We start from the raw sequence: 24627 nt of genomic DNA on the forward strand, positions 1-24627 counted from the left end.
AAACTAAAATTTGTTTTATTAATATTTCTCAATACCTAACATGTTTTTACAGAATATCTGATTTCAAAGAAGGATAAACGTGCAAGAGGCTCACCATATTCTAATCCATCTTCAGACATTCCCGGTAATAAGTTTAGATTATATCTATCCCGCATTGTATCACCTGGTCGGTTTCGGGTCCAGAATTTACTGCAAAATAAAAGTAAGTGAATAGGGGAAGGGGAGGAGCAGGACTTCAGCATATTTTTGGGCATTAACAGTACTAAGCAGTCCTCTGGAATACACAACAATTTTATTATGCTTTTCTTTTCAAAATTTAAAATGTAGAAAGATTTTTTTTAAATCAGAAGACAAAACAAAATTTGAATAACAAGGTCATATTCAATACCCAGTCTTTCTTGTAAGATATGTATTTATAAGCCATCACAAAAATGTTCCTAAGAAGAAGATGGGCAAGTTACTATATCAATCTATCAATAAAAAATGTATATACTTATTTCCTTCTGCTCCATGAATACAGTAATTCTTATAAATTTTTTTAATACAAAGCTTACCTAGTATGGTCATTTGAGCCTGAGCAGAGAATATGTCCAAGAGGATGCCATGCCAAACTCCAGATCATTCCTTCATGGGCCATCTCCATCCCACCCACTTCCTTCTCTACCCTGTAACAGCACCACAGAAAGAAGCCTTTTTCACAAAAGTTATACCAAAAAAAAAAAAAACAAACAAAAAAAAACACACACACACACAAAAAAACCCATTTTATTTCAGTATAACACAATGCTGAAGTTACCAAAGCCTGTTACTCTGTGTCATTTCCAAATGTTTCAGGGGTATCGTTTGCCCTCAGTAATGTATTTTTCTACCCAAGAGAATTCAGAGGAGTAAATTCTTTTTCTTTTTTACCATATTTTGTTTTTATATCTTTTTTTAAAAGTATATTCTGATTATGCTATTACAGTGGTCCCATTTTTTTCTCCTCTTTACTCCCCTCTGACCTGAACCTCTCCTCCCACCAGCATCCACTGCCCTTAGTTCATGTCCACAGGTTGTACATGTAAGTTCTTTGGCTTCTCCATTACCTATATTATTCTTAACCTCCCCATCTATTTTGTACCTACCAATTATGCTTCTTATTCCCTGTACCTTTTCCCCCATTCTCCCCCTCCGCCTCCCTCCTGATAATCTTCCATGTGATCTCCATTTCTGTGATTCTGTTCCTGTTCTAGTTGTTTGCTTTGTTTGTTTTTGTTTGAGGTTCAGTTGTTAATAGTTGTTACTATGTTGTCATTTTACTGTTCATAGTTTTGATCTTCTTTTTCTTGGTAACTCCCTTTAACATTTCATATAATAAGGGCTCGGTGATGATGAACTCCTTTAACTTGACCTTATCTGGAAAGCACTTTAGCTGCCCTTCCATTCTAAATGATAGCTTTGCTGGATAGAGTAATCTTGGATGTAGGTCCTTGCCTTTCATGACTTTGAAAACTTCTTGCCAGCCCCTTCTTGCCTGTAAGGTTTCTTTTGAGAAATCAGCTGATAGTAATAGTCTTACAGGAACTCCTTTGTAGGTAACTGTCTCCTTTCGTCTTGCTGCTTTTAAGACTCTCTCCTTATCTTTAATCTCCGGTAATGTAATTATGATGTGCCTTGGTGTGTGCTTCCTTGGGTCCAACTTCTTTGGGACTCTCTGGGCTTCGTGGACTTCCTGGAAGTCTATTTCCTTTGCCAGTTTGGAGAAGTTTTCCATTATTTTTTCAAGTAAGTTTTCAATTTCTTGATCTTCCTCTTTTCCTTCCAGCACCCCTATGATTCAGATGTTTGGACATTTAAAGTTGTCCCAGAGGTTCCTAAGCCTCTCCTCATTTTTTTGAATTCTTGTTTCTTCATTCTGTTCTCGCTGAATGTTTATCTCTTCCTTCTGCTCCCAATCATTGATTTGAGTCGTGCTTTCCTTCCCTTCACTGTTGGTTTCTTGTATATTTTTCTTTATTTCACTTTGCACAGCCTTCACTATTTCCTCTGTTTTGTGACCATGCTCAATAATTTCTGTGAGCAGCCTGACTACCAGTGTTTTGAACTCTGCATCTGATAGGTTGGCTATCTCCTTGTTGCTTAAGTTTTTTTTCTGGAGTTTTGATCTGTTCTTTCATTTGGGCCATATTTCTTTGTCTCAGCACATCTGTTATGTTGCAGAAAGTGGCACCTTAGTTATTCAGTCAGGGCGAGGCAACCTACTTTGCTATGCTGTGACGCTATATGTGGTGGAGTGGTCTAAGAGGGAACATTGCCACTTGCTCGGCTCTCCCGGGCTTGCAGTCACTTCCCCTGATACTCACAAGCAAATCGGGCCCTTCTGGTGCTGATTCCTGGGTAGGTGGGTTTGTGTACATTCTGGGACCCTGTGGGTCTCTCCAACGAACACTTCTGTGAGGCTAGGAGTTTCTCCTGCCACCGCAATCCCCATAGGTTTTTATGGCCATGGTTTTGAGGCTTTCTTTCCTTGTGCTGGAACCCTGGGTTGTGGGGTTTGTCTCGCTCCCATTGTTCTTCCCCGTTTATCTGCATGCAAATGTGGGACTGCCTGGTCTGCCAGCTGCATTTCGCCTGCTCAGTCCTCCAGCCCCTGCCTTGCCAGTGCATCCTCTCCGCCCCTCCTACCGGTCTGGATGAATGTTTCTTCTTTAACTCGTTGGCTGTCAGACTTCCATACAGTTCGACTGTCTGTCAGTTCTGGTTGTTTTTGTTTTTTTAATTTGTTGTTGTCCTTTTGGTTGTGCGAGGCGGCAAAGTGTACCTACCTACACCTCCATCTTGGCGAAAGTAGAGGGATAAATCCTTCAAGAATGATTTCACCAACAGGAAACAAGAAGGTGTTCTATTCACTCTTAATGATTTCCATATCCATAGTAAAGGTGCTAAGTTTTCTATTTCAAGCTGGGTTTTCATAGTTGAAAACTGCAGGAAGTCTTTGATACAGGACATATGAACACTCAGAAAAAATACAAAAGTTATCATGTTTTACATTTTCAAGTGTTCTCTTCATAAAATATACAACTTCTTTACACAATAAGTGTTACATACCCAACATGCCAGAACAACAAAGAGCCATCGGACCCTCCGCTGGCAAAAAGCCCTTCATGTACAGGATGCCAGGCCACAGCTGTAAAATAAAAACAGGGAAAAGACAAAATTATCAGGACTTTAGAACACTACAGGCAACAGTCAGGATGAGAAACATGTATGACAGCCTCTGACCTGTGGCTTCTTTCTTATGACCTCGGAAAACTTGAAGCTCTTCTTTAAGGTTTCGGATATCAAAAAGTTTACAGAGATGGTCACGTGATGCTGTGAGTAGCCAATTGCCATTGAGATTTAACTTTACTTCCATCACTGTGTTTTTATGGGCATGACTAGAAACAAAGTACCAAGAAAATAATGTAAGAATTCAAAACAAATCTAAATCCACATAATGGACATTTATTTGAAAAGCACATCGGTCAAAATGGCAAGATAGAAGTAATAACACTACAGGACCAGTTAAAAGTACATTTGAAATAAATAGGTCATTGACAGAAACAATGTCCACTATCTCAGCACTGCTTTTCTTAACCAGTTAAGATAGCAGCAGAGCTTCAGTTGGATATAAAAGTTTATCTTTGAAGCAAGGGAAGCATTTCAACATATAAATCACTATTCAATAATGCTCATTAAACTTTAAAAATGTAATGAAGCTCTCATTAAGACAAAACATAAAAGAGCATGGGATTGTTTGTTTATTAATTTCAACTCGAGACTGCAACAAGCCGAGGCCTGCGCAATGCACAGCTCCGAAAAGCACCATTCCCAAGGCATTCAAGTTGACTGTGGGCATTTGAGGCGTGCAACATGGCAGCCTTGCTCCCACCTGCTCACTCTGGATATGGCTCATTCCCAATCAGAAGGACCAGGATACAGCTGCCTGGTCAAAAACACATTAACAACATATTCATAGCACTCTGAATGTTTATAGATGATTCAAAGAGGAAATGTTATTAGGTACCTGCATCATAAATAAGCACCTAAGACAAAAAAATGAGAGCTGATTAAAAAATGGAGGAAAAACTTCTCTATAAATAAATGCAGTAAGATGGACAAAGCTGGAAATCTATGTCTAGTAACGGGCATACACATCAACTCCTTATACTGCCAAAATATTTATAATGAGGGACAGTAAGTCAGAATAATAGTAACCACCTCCTTTTCAATCTCCACCACACCCACCCTGAGATACCCAAATTGAATTTAGATATACATATGAGACAGAATAAAAATCAAGCCTTATTTCATTAGGAATTCAGAGGTGAACCATATTTAATTAATAAGAAAGCTACAGATTTTCTGTACAGTATTTTGTCTATACTACCTTTTCAAAAATACAGGAGAAGAGAAAGCTAAAAGTTAAAGAACACAAGCAGCTTTGTTCCCTTTATTTAGGGACCGAGGTGAGGTTTCTATCACTTACAGTGTTGCAAGACTCTGGCCAGTCTTGGGATCCCAGAACTTGATTGGCTGTTGACTGTCTTTACTTCCTGAAACAACTAACCCTTTTGTTGGATGCCAGTCTACACATTTCACATCAGCACCATGCCCTGTCAGAAACAAGTTAAGATAAAAACCTAATCAGTCATATATATTTAAAGCAAGACTCCATTCTGATTTGAAACAAAGTACAGAAACCTATTAAATATTTTGATCCTAGACCATTAGTCTTCTCCAACTTTTTAAAGACTCTTTGGTCTTTGTGTCTAGGAGCCTTATGGATATACAGCAATCTCTCTTTCCATGCCAAGATGCCCAGGAACTAACTTCACCTTCATATCTACTTGCTGGTAGGCTAATCAAGGCTTTTTGGAGCTGTACCTTTCAAGCCCCAGTACTTAAAGCTTTTTAAACTTTTCACGCTGTTCCTATATTATTCTAATTATTGTCACACTTCTTATCATTCACTTTAGTTTTCCTCCGTAGCAGTAGTTCTTAAGACAAAAGTCAGATTCAGACACTACCACTTTCTAGGTGTGATGACAGAAAAAGTATCCCATCTTTCTGATCCCATTTATTCAAATGAAGAATGAGAAAAAAAAAAATCCCTGCTTCAGTCACACATGTCAGATGAGAAAAGAAAAGATAACCTACTGAGTAATTACTAAATGTTAGACAAAAAATTGAGTATATTAAGTATCATCTCTTGAAATCCTAACAAAATCCTGAGGTAAGTATTACCATTATCTCCATTTTACAAGTGAAAAAAGAGAAGGACTGGAAGGCTTAAACGACATGTCCTAGATTCCAACACCAGTCAACAAGAACAGGAACTGGGATCTGACCCTGGCCTACAAGAATGCAGAGACAGTTTTTTTAACCACTGTGCTAGAACATGGGGTCACATCACAATGTAACAGATTAACTGTCATTAAAAATCACAGAAGTGAAAATCAGAATCTATAAAACAGAGAAATGATCTTTGGAAAACTGGGTGTTGTACAAGAAAAGCTCCAAAGTCATGTTATACAGCAAAATGCACTAAAAAGCAAGTGAAGAATGAGGTAAAGAGCACCTGAAACAGCTTCTTCTCTAGCCTGCATCAAATCCAGCTTCTACGAAGTTTTAGGTGGCAAGGACGAAGGATATAAAAGAATAGAAAAACAGAAAGTAGAGAAGAAAGAGATGGTTCTAGAGACAAAGGAAAGTGAATTTGCAGTAAATCAGAAGGGGAGTAATTCACATCTCAAACAGGCATAGACTTCTCTTAAAGACAACACCCCATGCTGGCAAGCATGCAGGGAGACAGCAACTATCTGGAGCATGAAAAAAGTACATATCCTGCAACCCTATAACCCCCTATCTCAGACCTGATCATAAGAAAACATATACATTCCAAAACTTTCATCTACCAGATGAGTACTGATACACCTTATTTTTAAAATGCTCTTAAAATAGGCAACAAATACAAGACAAATTGAGCACAAACACAAGATAAATTGGGCCTATATGCTCAACAGAATGATGCACCCACTATAAATGATACTATACATAATTTAATGATATTAAAACATTCATGATACTGTTTAAAAACCAAAACAAAAAACAAGTGTGTACAGCATTCTTGTTTTTACATTTTCTACAATGAACGTAAATTATTTTGCAGTGGGATTCTAAGGTGGAAGGGGAAGACAGCTTTGTTTGATTTTCTTATTTAAAAAAAAAAATCAAGGATGAACAGATTAAATAGAAATATAATTTAGTCTTCCATCATACTGCTTGCCTTAAAAACTTTTAATGTTACTAATGATTTGATCCTAAATTTAAAAACTTTTGACTATTACCATTTAAAAGTAAATTATTATATGTAGATATGTATTTTAACCAAATCTGCATGGGAAAAGCATGAAAAAGCACTTTTAAAATGTGATGCTTTATGCAAAAAGGTTCTTATTCTTAGCAGCCATCTCTACCTTCACCTTTCCTGGGACACTTTCATTATATAAAGTTTATCTGTTTAAACATACATGTGCAAAAACATAAAAACCATCAAGCCATTAATAAGGAACAAAATATTTTTTAACTTTAATTTTGTTTCCTAAAGTTTTCTAAAATGTATATTAATAGAATTCAAACAAGTGATAAACCCTCTCCTGTTAAATGAATTTACCCATAGCCATACATATCACTAATATTAATAAAATTGAGACCGATTCTTTGATATTATTTTTTGAAGTTTTTTTTTCATTTATTTTGAGAGAGGGAGAGAGGAAAAAAAAAAGGGAGAGAAACATGGATGTATGAATGTGTGAGAGATATCAATGGGTTGCCTCTCACACGCCCCCAACTGGGGATTTGGCCCGCAACCCAGGCATGTGCCCTCACTGGGAATCGAACTGGCAACCTTTCAGTTTGCAGGCCAGCACTCAATCCATCTTAGCCACACCAGTCAGGGGTGACTCTTTGATAGTGTTTTACTGGTCACTGTCCTTAATAAGAAAAATACTACTACTAGTAAATCCATATATTTCTTATTTATGGTACTAAGCAAAGTACAGACCGGTTAAATAACTTGCCCACAATCACACAGGTGATATGTGACAGCGCTGACATCTGAATGCAAGGAGCTGGCCCTGAGCCACTGTTCTTACCACCTATTCTGTACTGCCTTACTAGATGTGAAAAGGTTAATCTAAGAGTTGCAGGAGGAAGAAAAAAATATATGTATACCTCCTTATTTGTTTCTATTATGTATAGACTCACAGAAGGATGCTGCATAACAGGACAGAAAGGGGTCTATCCAAGACTTTATATTATTTTTGAACCATCAACATATCTACATTTTTAAAAATGTTTTAAAATATGTTCATTAATTTTAGAGATAGGAGAGGGGAGGGGGACAGGGGGGAGGAGAGAGAGACTTTGCTAGGTAGTATTTTTCTTCGACGTGAGAAACAACTATCAGTTGCCTCCCATATAAGCCCCAACCAGGGATCGAACCCACAACCTATGTACATGTCCTGACCAGGAATTGAACCCCCAACCCTTTGGTGAACAATCCTCAAACCAAATGAGCCACACTGGCCAGAGCTATATTATCTACCTTTCAAAAGATTAATTAAATACAAAGTTATCTAATATGTGCAAAAAAGTATGTGCAGCATGCTAACATTTGTGGCTTCAAGAGACACACGCTCAGACACAGAGCACATACATACATTTGCTCAAAAATGCATAAAGTATGTCTTAAAGAAGTACACAAGAATCTAACAATATTGTTCCAAAAAGGGAAACTGAGTAGTGAGGGGAAAATGGTAAGGTATCTTCACTGTATTATTGTTCGGTGATTTTAAAATATTGAAACACATAAATCATGGGTCCTCAACCTCTGGGGCGGACCAGTACTGGTCTGGACCCGTTAGGAAATGGGTGCACAATAGGTGTGCTTGCATGTAATGCAGTTGAATCATCCTGAAACCATCCCCCCACACCACCTGCCCTGTTTTGTGGAAAAGCTGTCTTCCATGAAACTGGTCCCCAGTGCCCAAAAGGCTGGGGAACGCTGATGTAAATCATCTATTGAGAAAAAAAATCAATTTAAAAAATTTAGTTTACTAAATAACAGTGGATTAATTACCTCTGGAAAGTGGGTATGAAATCTTTACAGGTGGCATATATTTCTTAATTTTTTTTAAACATGAAAAAGAGGCTAAATGGACCTAGAGGATATTATGCTAATAGAAATGGCAGAAAAAAAACCCGAATACTATATAATTTCACATATATAATCTAAAAACAAAATAAACAAACAAAACAGAAACTCATAGATACAGAGAACTGATGATCACCAGATTGGGGGAGGGTAAGGAATGGGCAAAAAAAGGTGAGGGGATTAAGTAGTACAAATTGCCAGTTATAAAAATAGTCATGAGGACACAAAGTAGAGCATAGGAAGTAACAGAATGACTAATATTTTAATAACTATGTATGGTGCCGGATGGGTACTAAGACTTACTGGGGTCGTCACTTCATAAGGTATACAAATACCTGACCACTATGCTGTAACTGAAACCAATATATTGTATGTAAACTGTAATTAAAAATAAATTTTTTAAAAATAAAAGAATTGGAGAGAGGAAAAAATAGATTAAGCAAGCATAGAAGCAAACTGATGTACAACTGCTTTCTTTTTCAGAGAAAAGTTACTGAATTCCCAATAAAGTGACAAAAACTATTTGAAATGATAAAATTATACCATCATGTCAATGTTGATATATTGACATCCAGAAGAATCAGACTAGTAAAAACCTATCCTAAGGAAATAACTTGAAAGGACTTAAAAAAAAGAAACTATAAAGATGAAGATTCTGAGAATACTCAGTGACCTTTTAGAAAGCAAAACATACACACAAATTATGCATATATGAGGATAATTAAAATGTACATGTATAATTACAAAAATGTAGTTAGAGATGAGCAGAAAATGAAATTTATATTCAGATAGTAGAAATAAAGGTAAAGTTTGCCTCTTCTCATTTCCTCTGTTATATTGTGGTTTTAACCGTAACATAGGTTAGGTTTTTTTCTGTGTGTGTGAACTTTTTGATACAATTTTAAAATGAGGGGAGAAAAAACCCACTACTGAATGCAAGCTACTTTGCTAGGTAGTAATTTATCAAATTAGCAGAAAATTAAATTTAGTGATACCCAGTGTTAGTAAGAGGTAACAGGTCCTTTTATCCACGAATTAGTCCAAATTTTGGGGGAGACCATTTGGCCATATCTACCAAAAACGTTAAATGCTCCATAGACTTTCATTCTGCAATCCTTCTTCTAGGAATTTACCTATCTCCATAGCTGTAAAAAGACACCAAGATTAATGTTAAAAGATATTTATTACACCTTGTCTGAATTGTAAGACTGGAAACAACCTAAAAATGAACCTATGAGGGGTGATTTAGGAAAATTTAGTGAAGTCCATATACTGAATTCAATACAGCTGTTAAAACTAACAGCTGTTAAAAACCAGAGCCCTGGCCTGGTGGTTCAGTTGGCTCAAGTGTCGTCCTCATACACCAAAAGGTTGCATGTTCAGTTCCCACTCACAGTACATACCTAGGTTGCAGGTTCAAACCTCAACTGGGACATAGATGGGAAGCAACTGATCAATGTTTATGTTTCTTTCTCCCTTCCTCTCCCTCCCTCTTTCCCCCTGCCTCTCTCTCTAAAATCAGTAAGCATACCCTCGTGTAAGAATTTAAAAAAAAAAAAAAAAAAAAGAGGAAATTTTGTGGGTGATTGAAGTATTCTATACCTTGATTATGGTGGTAGTCACAAAAATGAAGCAGAGAAAAGGGACTTTTTGGAGGGAATAAAATGTTATGTATCTTGAGTATGGTGTATATAACCACAGGTAAATTAAACCTCAATAACTGACTTTTAAAAATTATAAGCAAAAAAAGCAAGGTGTAATTTAGTTCCGTTTGTAAAGAAAAGAAAACTTAAGCTGGTAATAGGTTTTTAGGGAGAAGAAATACTATGGAACTAAGAAGGTATTTATTCTTCTGCACTATTTGAAGTTTTCTTTACTTGAAGTTTTTAACATGTGTTATTTTATTTGATGGAAACTACCTTTGATTTCTCTCTATTCAGAATTCATGGGAATGTCTGATATCAATTAACACCTTCATCTTCCAATACAGACTAACCAGTGTGTTTGATCCCAGGAAGATGTGCTTCAGTGACTTAGTGGTAGGCATTTTATGACTGGTAGCTCTCAGACTCAGTATGGCTGAATTAAGTTTTAAGGATATCATGGGTTTGTGATCTGGGATGCCATATATAAAAACTTAAATTTATATAAATTATCTCATAAAGTGCTGAACACATGGCTTAGCAATTTCAACCATTAACCCTAAAGAATGCCTCTACATTAACTTTTATCATCTCAAAGGTCTGGAATTTCAAAATAAAATCTTTGTGATACCCACACACAGAAATTCCAAGAATGTAATTTGTAATGCTGAAGGAATTTATACAGACCTAATAGAAATTTCATTCAAGTAACAACTTGTTTTATGGCCCAGTGACCTAGATATTTTAATATCAAAAACATCTTGCCCATGGCTCAAGATTTTAAGACTAAAAACTTTTTCAAGTATTTTTAAAAGTGGCATCTAATTCAGTTTTTCAGAACCAAGCTTGTAAAAAATATAGATAAAACTCTCAACACCCCCAAACATGCTCCAGATCGTATCTTTAAAAGCCTACCACAGGAACCAGATTGTAACCCTGTAAGGGACTGACAGCAGTCTACAGGTTAACTAGCAGATACATACAGTACTCAGTAGACTGACAGAGCTTTACAGAAACCAAAAATATAGGCACATGGTTCTCTGGTAGACTCCAGGATCCTTGAGAAAGGTCACACAGTACCTTATCTAACTTGACTGCAATTAGAAACAGAGGATATGCTTGAAGAAATACTTCAATATTAAGACTTGGAGGTTCAACTGCCAAATTCTAAAATTAAGAGATCCTAGTTGCAAATCACTAAAGAACAAGACTGTCATACTACATCAATGTGAGGAATTTCCTTTGAATACTTAAGAGTTTAACCTGCACTGCCCAATATAGTAGCTATTAGCCATGTGTGGCTATTTAAGTTGTTTTAATTAAAGTTAAAATTAGGTTCCTCAGTCATACTAGTGACATTTCATAGCTCAAAAGCGGTATGTGACTAGTGGCTAGCATATGAGAAAGCACAGATATAGAATATTTCCATCAAAAAGCCCTATTGAACAAGACTGATTTAAACTAGTTAGCCATTTTAAAGTTTCTCTTTAAATACCATAACCATATTACTTTTATTCACTATCTCAGTTACACAATAAACAGGAGTAACAAAAAAAATTATCTTCAATGTATACCAGAGCTAGGGAAGACCTGCAAACTTGTCCTGCCCTATAATTTTTACATAAGAGAAAACATCGAGGCCAAAAAGGATTAAGCCAGTGGCTAGAGGTGGCCCAGATTTCTTTCTTCCCATTCCAGTCTTCCCTTCACCTCACTAAATATGTAACATCCAAATAAAGTGGCAGAATAGTTCCTTTTGTTTCATTTACCAACTTTCACTTTCTTGAGTGGAATTGAGGAGGCTGTAGAAGACAAACTTGTGCATACCTTTTCATCTCTCAGAACTATAAGAAAAAACCAGGGATAAAATCTAAAAATATATACATAATGAAGTATTTCTTTTAACCATCCGAGAAGTAATCAGATTGATTCTGAAAACCAGGGTCTTGTTAAAAATAAAGGAATCTGGCAACCATGACCTAACTCCACCCAAAGAAATTCCAAATTAATCTAAAGATAGTGGTTTACTTTTAGAGGTTAAGGCTTGAGGGCAATGAATTTTACATTATTTGTTAGCTAAACATTCCCTCAGGGTCCTGAGAAATTACAAGTGACAGAATTAGCATCTCTTCAAGACAGGTGGCATTTCATAATTATTTGCAAGAAGCAGTCATTAATTGTACAATTTATTCCAAATGGGACATAAACAACTTTACTGATTCCACTTGATCGTTCACTCATTAATTTAAAACAAGTATGCACCACATTTACTGGGCTCCTGTTATGAGTGCTCAATCTCTAAAATGTGATTAAACAAAATAAGGATTGAACACTGGAATATTCGTAAAATCACAGAGTGAACTTTACTAATGATAAGAAAATTAACACTTAGCATAAAAACAAGTTTTCTGAATAAAGATTGAAATTAAGCTAACAAAACAATTAATGCAGGATTTGGAGAGAACTTTCTCCACCAAGTAAAAACAAAAAAAATCTCTTTTAAAAAAATGCTACATAATTACGCCAGAAATAGCAAGATGCAGTATATATAAAAAAATTTCATAACTAATGAAAAATACTTTATTTTTTAAAAAAAAGAGATCCTAAAAATAGAGACTCCTTAACCCTAAAATTCTAAGAATAACAGGATAGGCAGGTTAGCCCTTAGCTATTTGGTGAACAGTTCTAGACTTACTTTGTAGAAAGTAGAGCCTTCCTTGTTATTTCCCTTCAGGACTGTAAAAGTGTAGTGCAACAGACGGAAGCCAGTAAGGGAAGGACCATATTCAAACTCTTCCCTTATAGGAGCAGGCTGCCAGGCTTCCGTGAAACTGTATGTAAACTTTGTTTTTTGAGAACCTCATCTCTCCTACAACAGCCCTCAGCATCTTCTAAGGGACCTACCATCCCATGCAGGTACTGGTAAATAGCCCTGCCTTAACACAAATCATTTGACCCCAAGGCTGGGTGAACAGTCTGAAAAGCAATATAGAGTTTTATTTGAAGGTCAGAAATAGTGTCAATTTTCGCGTTTTATTTTTCCTGGATCAGACCATTATATAAACAAATCTTAAGAAAAAATTCTTTTATACATAAATTACAAAAAGCACCAAGATTTTCTAATACAGGAAGAAAAAAAAAGATAACAAAGAATTCAAACACTATCTTATACAACATTAACATGTGAAGAACTGTTACTCAAGAAAATGTGTCAAACATTAACATCAATCTCAGGCTACTTCCAGTTGCAGAACATAAAATGTAACAGATCAGTTTAAGGCAAAGGGTATGTGTAGCCATGATCCAGAGCCAGACACTTCAACAGCTCAGGAAACTGAAGGATTTAGAAACTTGAGCACAAGTAGCTTGTATGCTTGTCAATGACTATGCAATTTATTAGCACTTTTTCTTTCTTTTTAGTAAAATGATTTTAAACTTGATCCAACAGTCAGCATCAACTGGAAGTGATTACTATTAGTAACTCTGTCATCTAGAAAGTTACATTAATAAAATCTGTAAAATTAAATCGGAAGTTAATTCTGGAAAGAATATACCTCAAGGCAGTATTTTCACAAAGCATGTTCTAATAAGCAACAACAGCGCACAGAATCATGGGTTCTGTGGTCAAATTGGGAAATGCTGAATTTTAAAAATCGACAAGTTTCCTTCATGTCTGAGAGCCCCTTTAGTGTTTTCAATATGTATTACAGATATGTAGGTGAGAATTTGACCACGAGCTTCTTTTCTCAGAGTGCTTCCAAGTCCCTCAGGAGACCAACCTGGGAAATTCTGAAATGCTAGGTTATTATGTTGTCTGGCAATAATGAACCTAAATTCAAGAGAGTGGAAACCTCCGAGGAAGGAGAGGAAGACACGGAGAGGGACATACATGCAAAGGGACCTTTAATCATACCTACAATGTGTTAAAAAAAAAAAATCAATAGTATGGCAAACACAAGGATTTGACAGCTGTATTTATCAGGTTATAAAAAATTGTGAAATGTATGGTTGCAGAAGAGCACCCTATACACAAACATAAAAACTCAAATGGAATAAAGAGATATGTCATAAATCTGCCAATCTCTTAAGTCATACATTTAATTTGCCTATTTGTGTCATGTATGTACATGGAAGACCAACAAAGGCTTACCTAAAACTGTCAAGTAGGTTAATAATTGAAATTAAACATACATGTCATTAGGTTAACGCCATAAACTACTTCTGGCATCAAAATGAAAAAATTTTTATAAATATATGACTAACTATATGAGCTCAATAAAAACATGTGTAAGTCGAAGTTTTGCTGCAACCTACCTGCCAGACTGCTATTAAACTTACATAATGCGAAAGAGTGTAAACAGAGAAAAGCACTATTTCCATTTGAGTCAAGTTTAAAGATTGTATTTAGAAAAACCTTGAGGCTTATGAAAGGGAGAAAAAAAATCAGGAAAGGACTGAGTCAACAGGAAAATCTACATTTTTCCCAAAACACTGCCTGAAAGTGTACAGAACATCAGTCAATTCTTTATATTCTTCAGTTACAATAACCAGAAATTAGCAACTTCATAGCATGTTTTCTGCTAACCAGCAAAGTCCCCTTTGTTGGCTTGAGGGGGGAAAAAAAAAAGTATTCAGTCCTGACTGATGTGGCTCAGTGGGTTGGGTGTTGTTCCTGCAAACCAAAAGGTCACCAGTTTGATTACTGGTCAGGGCACATGCCTGAGTTGCAAGCCATGTCCCCAGTTGGAGGGGGCATGCCAAGAAGCAAACAGTTGATGTTTCTCTCCCTTTCTTCCTCCCTTCCTCTCTCTAAAAATAAATAGAATATTTAAAAAATAAAACGTAAAATATTAAACAATACAAGACCATTTTGGAGAATATTCATCAAAGAAACTTAAAGAGAAGGAATGCAACAACCAAATATTCTTTGAACCTCATTGCTTGATTGTTAAAAATCAATATTACAAAGTACTTCAGTCATTTGTATGGGATGGAAGATACCCGAAGTCCCATATACATGGAGAAACCAGTAGCAAAGTTCTTTGTAAGAGAGGGTGCACTGGGTGTGTGGGTATGATCAGATAGTCAAAAATTCTCTAGTAAACACTTGTGCACACATTCACAATCCAACAGAAATATGCAGATAATATAATATTCTTCTAAAGGGTTAAGAAAACCATATAGTCATCATTTGAAAAATTGGAAATACGTAAAAACCAAAAAACTTTAAAAGAATGATGGGAGTCTGACAATACCAAGACTACTAGAAAAAGCAGTACCTACACTACACTAACAATATGAGTTATCAGTACCAGATACCCTAGGCAACAATGAAGAAAAGCCAGGACTAAAAACCCCTAATGAAGGAAAGGCAGAACCTAAAAAGAAAACGAGATAATTTAAGTGATCCTTCAGGGCACTTCCAGGTAGGCGTTCCTTCTGAAAATAATGTAGAAAAGTAAACTGGTTCATCCTCAGTTGGCCAGGTAAGGATAGTATTTTAAAGGTGAAAATTTACTTGTATCAGAACAGAAACGTTATGTGAACCCCTAAATACTGCTTAGGGGTGGTTGTCAATCACATGATCCACAGCAGACTGTGTAATTTCTAGCTATTACTTAGAATCTTTTCTATAATTGGGTAACTTGAGATGGCATTATACTCCAGTTAGAACTTGATGATTTTCTCCATTTCTGTCTCAAAGAATAAGATAACTGAGAAAACCTGAACTAGGAGCTGGTTATATAACCTATTTTTCATCACAGTAAAAATATATTCTAAAAAAAAGAAAGAAGAAAAATATATTCCAATAAAATAAATATCCATGAGTCCACAGATATAAATAGTTGAATAATAAAAGGGGGAGAAGAGTTGAATCTGCAATGCATGATAATTCCAATTAACTTAAGAGTTACTCAACCCCCAAGGATGTAGAACATTAAGTTCCTAAGCCTTAAGTGTGGGCTGTACATCATGACTTCCTTCCACAGGCTATAGTATAGAAAGGGGGGAGGGGTTACACTGGAGAACTCTGGTACACTGCCTCAACCTGGTGATCAGGGTCAATGTCAAAGCATGTTGACTGATAATCTAAATCCTTCTTCTGATGTGATGAAAATGGCAAAATTTTCCTTTTTGATCTTCCTCCCCAAAATCTCATAAAAACAAAACCTACCATGAGAAAAAAATCAGATAAAATCTCAACTGAGGAATATTTCACACTACCATAAAACTTCTCATCAACACTGGCTACAAGACAGTGGAACAAATTCTTGACAGTGCTGAAGTGGGTGGAAAACTTTGAAGCTAGAATTCTCAATCCAGCCAGAGCTTCACTATAAATGTAAGCATGAAATGAAGACATATAATAATTTTTCAGAGTTCTGCCCACAAACCTCAGAAAGGGAAAAAACAAAAACAAAAACAAAAAACTACCGTTCTAGAAATGTGAAAACCAAGTATTGCAAAACAGTTCAAATTAAATATATTATAAAGAACACTAGTATTTCCCTGTGGAGGTGTTTTAAATCTGCCATCTTCTTGTACTTTATTGAACAAATGAATGAATGATAAAAGTCCAGAGAGAAAAAATACATTTACACATATAGTACAAAAAACCACAATTGTGTTCTTAGAGAAAACAAATCATTGTTATATTCTGCACTCCTCAGTTAGCAATACCAGGAGTGAATCACAAAAATTCTCATTTTCATGTGCAATGTGCTATACTTCCCTCCCAGAGGAAGAAATAACCAAGAGATGAAATCAGATTTCTTCGATAGGAGGATCACGGGTACAGTGTCAAAAACACTTTTATTTGGAATTAAGGATATGTTAAATATAACTTAATTCACATATGTACTATGTTTAGTGCTCACATGCTATATATGGTTAATAGTAAATCTGGGGTAAACCTGATTTCAATTTCAGATGTCACTTACCAGTTATGGCCTTAAGTGCTTAACCCTTGCTGAGCCTTAGTATTTTCATGTGTAAAATGAAGACTATTCAATGGTAGTTTCAGAATTAAATGAAGCCTAGCACACATTTCGAACAGTCAATAAGAGCTCTTATTTTGATCCAATCTCTCCCCTAAAAAAGCTCATCATGGGGAGAGGCAAACTATAAGTCAAGTATGATGTCAACCTGAAGACCACTCCAGACATAAGAATTTTTAAATTTACCTCTGAAACTCTGAAATTCTAAAAAAAAATTTTTGAAAATGTTTTCAAGTAAACTGAAAGAGAAAGGCTGTAACAGAGGAAGGCAAGGAAATCCCAGTGTGATTGCAGTCATATGCACAGATGACAATTAATCCAAAATAAAGTCAACATCACAGAAACTAGTAAAAAATGTCTTCAAAAATAAAATCCATTCAACTATATTGGAAAATTTTAAAATTTGCTAAGATACAGGCTTTTACTGACATTAAGAAAATTACAGCAAACTAAATTGTGACATTATTTTCAATAGGTGATAGGACGACAGGTTTAAGAAAACAGAATTTCACTTGGTCTTGACATTCTTGAAGTAGTACAACTTTTAGCTGCGACAAAGCTTATTATTATAAACCCAATTATACTACTTGGTTCTACAATCAATAGCATCATTCTTAGTAGTAATACTATTTATTGGTTTTCATTTTTTTAGAATTTTAAATAGTTAAAAAATCCAAAAGTGTTTAAGGGAAATAAAAGGTAGAGAAGTAAAAAGACATTAAGGGGCATAGATTTCTTTAAGTAACATAATGGTGAATCAGGGAATGTTGTCTGAAGTTGGTGACCCAAATTATAAAGAGCTAAGAACTTCTTAATTTATTTTTAGAGATGAGGAAGGGAGGGAGAAAGAGAGGGTGAGAAACATCAATATGTGGTCGCCTCTAGTGCGCCCCCTACTGGGGACCTGGCTGGCCACCAAGGCATGTGCCCTGACTGGGAATTGAATGGAGGACCTTTGGTTCACAGGCAGGCACTCAATCCACCGAGTGACACCAGCCAGGGCAAGAGCTAAGAACATTTAAAGTTCTTTTTTTAAGAAAATCAGCACAACTACAATTCATAACAAAATCCAGAAGCTACAAGAAACAGGTACTTGAAATGGTGTTGATAACATGAATTTCCTTAACTTTCCTGACAGGAAGTAAAAGAGACAATGTGTCAGATAGACATGCCAAGAAATATATTATTTTCTATTCCAATGGTAATCACAAGAACACGTTTTTAAAAATTAGTTTAAAAAGATTATCACTGGGAAATGGTAAAAGGATTGGCAGATTTTTACAAGTTCCTTCACTCTGTGGTGCTAGAGAAAAGATTTCATTACCATGTGCACAAATTATTTATAATCTTAAAAATAATGTTACATTTCACCCTGGCTGGTATGGCTCAGTGGACCGAGCACTGGCCTGCGGACTGAAAGGTTGCTGGTTCAATTCCCAGTCGGGGCATATGCTTGGGTTGTGGACCAGGTCCCCAGTTGGGAGTGTGAGAGAGGCAACCAGTGGATTCTCTCACATACCAATGTATCTCTCCCTATCTTTCTCCCTTCCTCCTTAGAAAAGAAGATAAAAAAGATAAATGTTACATATTTTAAATGGTGGAAATTTCCTAGTATGTTAAATTCTGTATTCTCTCTAGAGTTTTGGGCTAGACCACAACATTCCTAACCTTAACATTAATGACTCCAGATGGGGAGGATAACTCAGAACTATCTTCCAAAGTTTAAATATTCATACTCTTTGATCCTCCAACTTTATTGTTAGGAGACTATCCCAAAGGAAAATTTACATGAGCGGTAACAACTATAAAGGTACAAGGAAGCTTAGTGTACAACTCTGTCTTAGCAAAAACCTCTTGCAAATCCTAAAAGCCTATTAATGAGAATGGCTAAATAAGTTATGGTAGACATATGCTACACACAGAATGTTAAAGGGGTGACCTAAAAAAGACCAAGGCGGTAATGATACAGAAAGATTAACCACGATATACTGTGTCATGACAGAGGCAAACAGCAAAAGAAATTATGTTGTGCAATCCTATTGCATGTAGTTATTTTTTTTTAATCTTTTTGTATATGCCTAAGAATTGTGGAAACATTACAGCGAACTATTAACAGAATTGTGATGACCTCTTGATGTGAGATTGAAAAAGTGAAAGAGGACACTGACTTTTTACTTCTTGTTACAACTTTTTATATTGTTTGTAAAAAGCAAAAAAATGTTGAGAAAACAACTTCAACATTAATCCCACCCAATTCTTCCCTTACCTTTTCACCCCTCCATTCCCCCAACACTGTTGTACCATAGATCTCAGCCTTTCATATGGCACATAATGGAAATGTGTGAATCCAGACCATACAATTCACTTCAAGTCTTACATCCATATGATACACAGAATATATTTGACACCCTGAGTGACTGATGAAAAAATGCATCTTAATGTTGCATTTAGTCTTTAGTTTGTTTGGTTAGGGAATGGTGCTACTAGTAAAGCCAAGATTTAAGTGATATCCCCATACAGATCATTCACTGATAATGCAGTCAGCCTTTTTTATTCATCATCTGTCATCTTCCTGGTGATAGGACAAGATGTAAGAAGATCAAAGTAAATCCATTTCAACTAGTGGAAACACTTCTTAAAAGATGTATATTGATAGTGGGCTTCGTGTGATGGCTGTATTCTGAAGAACACATTTGTGTATGTGTACAACCACATTTTATACATTTCTAAATCACTAACTTACAACCTCAGTGTTTCCTAGAGCAAGAATGTTGGTTAGCAAGGCACCTACAGCAACATTGCCAAACTGTGCTTGGTGGGCAGGAGCAATGTGGTGTCAGGGTATGAGGGACCATGAAGCTCTCAGTTTCTTGGCTTCAACTCTCATCTTCAGCCATCACGCTGAACACAAATCAAAGTAATGTGGCCGAGCGAAGGATTCTCAACCTGAGCTGTGCTTCAGAATGGTTGTTTCACTACTCATTTTCAGAAAAGGCAACAATAAAAACAGGCAATCAAAGAATAAAGAAAAATAGAACAAATGAAGACTTACAATGTGACCACAGTGCTAGTTATATAAACATCTCTAACAATGGTGTATCTAATTTTGATCCAACTTAAAATGTCTGTTAAAATGCCCAAATCAACAATCCACACCGCAAAAATATCATTTTTTAGCCTCTACATTTTTCAAGATATTGTAAACCTAGTAAAAGTAGCAATAAAAAGAATATCCTGCTATAAATTTAGAGGATAATTAGTATATCTTGCACATTTAAGAACTAAATTTACCTAAATAGAACTCAAAAAAAAAACCCCCCAAAACCCCAACAAAAAACAAAATAGCTAGTGGCTCTCAGGAAAGATTCAAATATATTATCTAATCAAAAAACAAAGAAGCAAGCAACCAAAGGAAAAGAACAGAACTTTGGGAACAGTGCATCGGCATGGTGGGAGTGAAGTAGTGCCTTAAGGTAATACTGTGGTTCTGAGATGCCAGTGAAAGTGAAGATGGATGAGGACTTATATAAAGTTTAAAAATAAGTCATAGGTCCATTTTTAACATAGTACTATTTATTTAAATGTAGCTTATCATACAATTAGTTTTATTCTTAAATTTATTTTAAACTAAGACTACTACTGGAAATAGGATGATATGATACCCCATCCCAACAGTACTAGTAAATAAGCTCCTCTTAAGTAAATCCTTTGTAATACCCTTCCTAATCAATTCCAACCCCGTCTTAAATCAAATTAACTTAAATTGATACTTTCATTACACCCTCCAGGCTTTTCAGCATGTTTCCTTGCACCAGATTACAGACTCAAGAAACAAACACTTTATGCCTGCAACAAGAGCAGTGCTTCTGTGTCCTTCTGGGACCCTCACAACAACCCTGTGAGGTAGGTATCATTAGCCCCATGTTACAGAGGAGGAAACAAACAGAAAGACTGACTTGGTCAGTGGCAGAGCTGGGATTCAAAGCCAGACCAGCTGAGTCTCAGATGAGTAATGTTTAAAGCAGCCCAGAAGAAAAAAACAAAGACTGCCCTAAGTAGGAACTATGACTATGTCTAGAATTTTGGAGCAGCTGGAGAAGAGTTTCAATAACAGTAATTTCTTCTTCATTGTCACCTAATCATTGTAAACAAAAGTTACACTATATCCTGCTATCATAAAAATTTAAGGGTAACAATACACAAACCATAATTTACCCCACCCTTTTTATACCAAAAAAATAAATAAATAAATGACATTACAAACAGACCTACACTCACCATTGATCCCGAAGAGTAAACTGGTACTATTCTACATAAATCCTTTTGGTAAGTGGATAGTTATAAAAAAGACACAAAGGAAAATCTAGTGGTTATGGTAAATAATAATGAGTGAATTTTGTGGAGATTACAAAAGTGAATGACTGCCCAGACAGGTTTAGTTTCAAAATACAAATCTTATCCAGATACTCTAAACATGAGAATGTACCACAAACCTGTGCCTCGATTACACAAAGGTACATTTTGGAATATACACATAGTTAAGTTATAGATAAAAATGGTTACTTAGTGCCCTGACTGGTAGTGGCTCAGTTGGTTGGGATGAAAAAAGAAGAAAAAAGTTGCTGGTTCGATTCCCAGTCAGGGAACATACTTGAGTTGTAGGTTTGGTCCCTAGGTGGGGCATGTTCAAGAGGCAACTGATAGATATTTCCTTCTCACATAGATGTTTCTCTACTTCTTTTTCTCCCTCCCTTCCCCTCTCTATAAAAGTAAGTAAAATCGTTTTCTTTTTTTTAAAGAAACTGCTGCAATGTATTTTTTTAAGCGGTCATAGTTAAGTTCCCTACCAATCCCGAAAACTGTGGTAACTTTGGAGTGCCTTTGCCATGTTGAAATATGTACTGTACTTAATAAAATCTAAATGACAGGGAACTTAAAAATTAACATGAACACCTTTTTCTGTGTGGAATGGTCTTTAGGAGAAAAATCTTATTCTGAAGAGTTATCATCCTTGGTTTGGTCCAAATCAACAATATTCTAATGCTACTGCTGCTCCATCAAAAGCACCAAGATGTGTCATGTCAAGTTATGCAATCTACATCCTTTCTTAAAGATGTTCAAGGTTCTCAAAAACGTGCAAAGCTATGATGAAGCTATGAAGGCACATAGTTTGGGTATGGAGGAGAGTTTCAGTCATTCCTTTCTTCATGTTTGTCACTATTTGTACATTTATTTCTATGTGACAGTTCTACAGACCAATAACAGAACCAGTACCACCACATGATGTGTCTGTCTAATGGAACTAGACATTTTGAATTCTCTCTTCATGTGAATCTACCCAAATGTGCTCTAGACTTTTAATACTCAGTTAAGCCTTAATTACAAACCCAACTTTTCTAGTTTCAAAACTTAGCTTTTATGAATAAAAATAATTAAGTGTTATTCAGTGTTAAGGAGGATACCCATGATTTATTATTCAAAGTGAATACACAGTACAAGCAGCCTGTCTTGCAGTTTACTAGGAGACAAATTTTGTTCTAAAGACCTCCATATTTTAAAAAGTTATCTCCAGACTGCCATGAATAGATGCTCCAAAAATATCTGATTTGGTAAGTTACCATTTTTAAAGTCACAAAACCACAAACACTACTACCTCAATCACAGATACTCTTTTATGTATTCTAATACAATAATGCAGTGCTTACTTTAGAATATATGTGAAATTAAGATACCACTAAAAGTGATGCTTCTAAACCAAAATCTGCAGCCATCACTTGTACTGCTCATGAAGAAAGGAATGACTGAAACTCTCCTCCCTACCCAAGGCCAGGCACCTAGCCTGGCACATAGCATACAGCAATTTTATGAATTAATGAACAAATGCAAATTTCCCTTCAGTGATCTTTGGTGGAGAGTGGAGCTGTGAAAATACAAACTTTTGCTTCAGGTAAACCTGACAGTTCATAAAGAATTTTACAATTATGATTTTTAATTGTAGGGTATATAACAGTCCATAAATCTTAAAAACTTTTAAAATCTCTGATATTTACTGCTTTGTATTAATATAATCATTACAGAAAAAGAACAGTTCACTCTTCCCAGATGTATAAAAACAGCTCCTGAAGCACTAAAAACTGATTTCTAGACACTAAATTTAGTGGAATAAAACCTATGGTTCCCCAGAAAGATGGATACAGGAAAACTTAAATCATCTTATTTCTTAAAAAGAACATGTTCATATTTTGCCCACTAACTATTCCTAATCAGGTGAAAACTGGATGTGTGACATGCTTCCCAATTACTCTGTTTTATAAAAACTGTCGGTATTGCTGTAATGTGTTCCAGTGGCATGCTCAACATGTCACTACTACTAAGTCCTGACCTCCCCAGTTGGTCACTACATAGGATTTAAATGCTTTTAAGGAAGAAAAAACAAAAAAGCAGGCCAGCCCCTGATCTCTGAGAATTAACTTTATCTCACAGCTAAGCCTCATTATGAAAAACTGATCTGACATTTACAGCTAAACTTTGACATTTTGCTCTCCTGTTGTACAGTCTCACTGAACATACCACACTGTTATTCTGAGACCATGCAGAAGACAAAAACAAGGTCACTGCACAACTCACCAAATACCAAACACTGCTTTTATGCTAATCTAGTAAATGTCTTCACTTCCTTGAACCCTCCACTATATTACCCCAAGCCCAAATCCTGTAATACAGTCTTTATATACCCTCTTTCTGAGACACCCCATTGTTGCCTATGATCTGTGTGGTTCCTGTAGTGAGTAATCAATCAAAATTGTTCAATTACAAGTATGTTGCTTGGCAGTCTTTGACTGAAGGGTACTGACACTTGTGAATACTAATTGTGGAATGAAAAAAAGACTAAATGTTCTAGGATTATAAAAATGACACCAATGCTGCAGAGTTTCTTAATATACACCTCATAATTCATGTATAGGGCAGCTATGGATGACTTTGGTGTAAGATTTCTTCCATTTTTCTTTTAATATCAAGACCATGCCAAAATCTGTTGAGAAGTTCAAATAAAGTAAAAAGCATTACTGACAATCACAGTGAAACTTGTTAAGGCATTAAAGAAGTCTATTTATCCAAGCTGATTAGTAGACTGGGCAGGAGTTCATGAGTCATTTCAATTGGAGGAGTGCTCAAGTGACTGGGCTACACCCAGAATCCCAAGTATTTTAAAACAAAAACTTCAGGCCCTGACTGATGTGGATCTGTGGATTGAGTGCTGGCTTGAGAACCAAAGGGTCACTGGTTCAGTTCTCAGTTGGGGCACATGCCTGGGTTGCAGGCCAGGTCCCCAGTAAGGGCCACGCAAGAGGCAACCACACACATTGTTGTTTCCCTCCCCTTCTCCCTCCCTCTCTCTCTAAAACTAAATAAATTTAAAAATTATAAAAAATAAAACCAGCTTAAAAAAATTTTGAGGAAAAATCACCCATTACCTACCTTCCAAATAAAACCGGTAGATTTTAGCGTAAAGGGAGTGTGGACACAGGGTAAGCAAATGCCAGTTTCCCAAGTGCATATTATATCCTTCAGGGCCCTGAGAGATTTAAGTTTGGAGCTTTAGTGTGAGATCCCCAACATGAAGGTCATTATCTTCAAAGGCACATCATTTCTTAGGAACCTGAATGTGTGGAAGTCTGGCTGAGAAACATTCTCACCACCACTACCCTCTATCTTTGCAGCACAGAGAGTGTGGCATACATTAGTCTTG

General features: G+C 36.0%; 1 protein-coding gene across 2 annotated transcripts in view; it reads right to left on the bottom strand.

Annotated features, from left to right (window-relative positions):
* Positions 1-24627, bottom strand: part of WDR33 (WD repeat domain 33) — a 90102-nt gene that overhangs the window by 17599 nt on the left and 47876 nt on the right. For both annotated transcript variants that reach the window (XM_054575060.1, XM_054575059.1), the window contains exons 8-12: positions 4508-4634; positions 3262-3416; positions 3088-3166; positions 555-665; positions 95-189 (exon numbers count right to left, since the gene is read on the bottom strand). In XM_054575060.1, the coding sequence (XP_054431035.1) occupies positions 95-189; positions 555-665; positions 3088-3166; positions 3262-3416; positions 4508-4634 (567 nt within the window). The remainder of the gene's footprint in view (positions 1-94; positions 190-554; positions 666-3087; positions 3167-3261; positions 3417-4507; positions 4635-24627) is intronic.

Source organism: Pteronotus mesoamericanus, unplaced genomic scaffold (assembly GCF_021234165.1).
Source record: "Pteronotus mesoamericanus isolate MK-2021 breed Mesoamerican mustached bat unplaced genomic scaffold, CSHL_Meso_final contig_27, whole genome shotgun sequence".
NCBI lineage: Eukaryota > Metazoa > Chordata > Mammalia > Chiroptera > Mormoopidae > Pteronotus > Pteronotus mesoamericanus.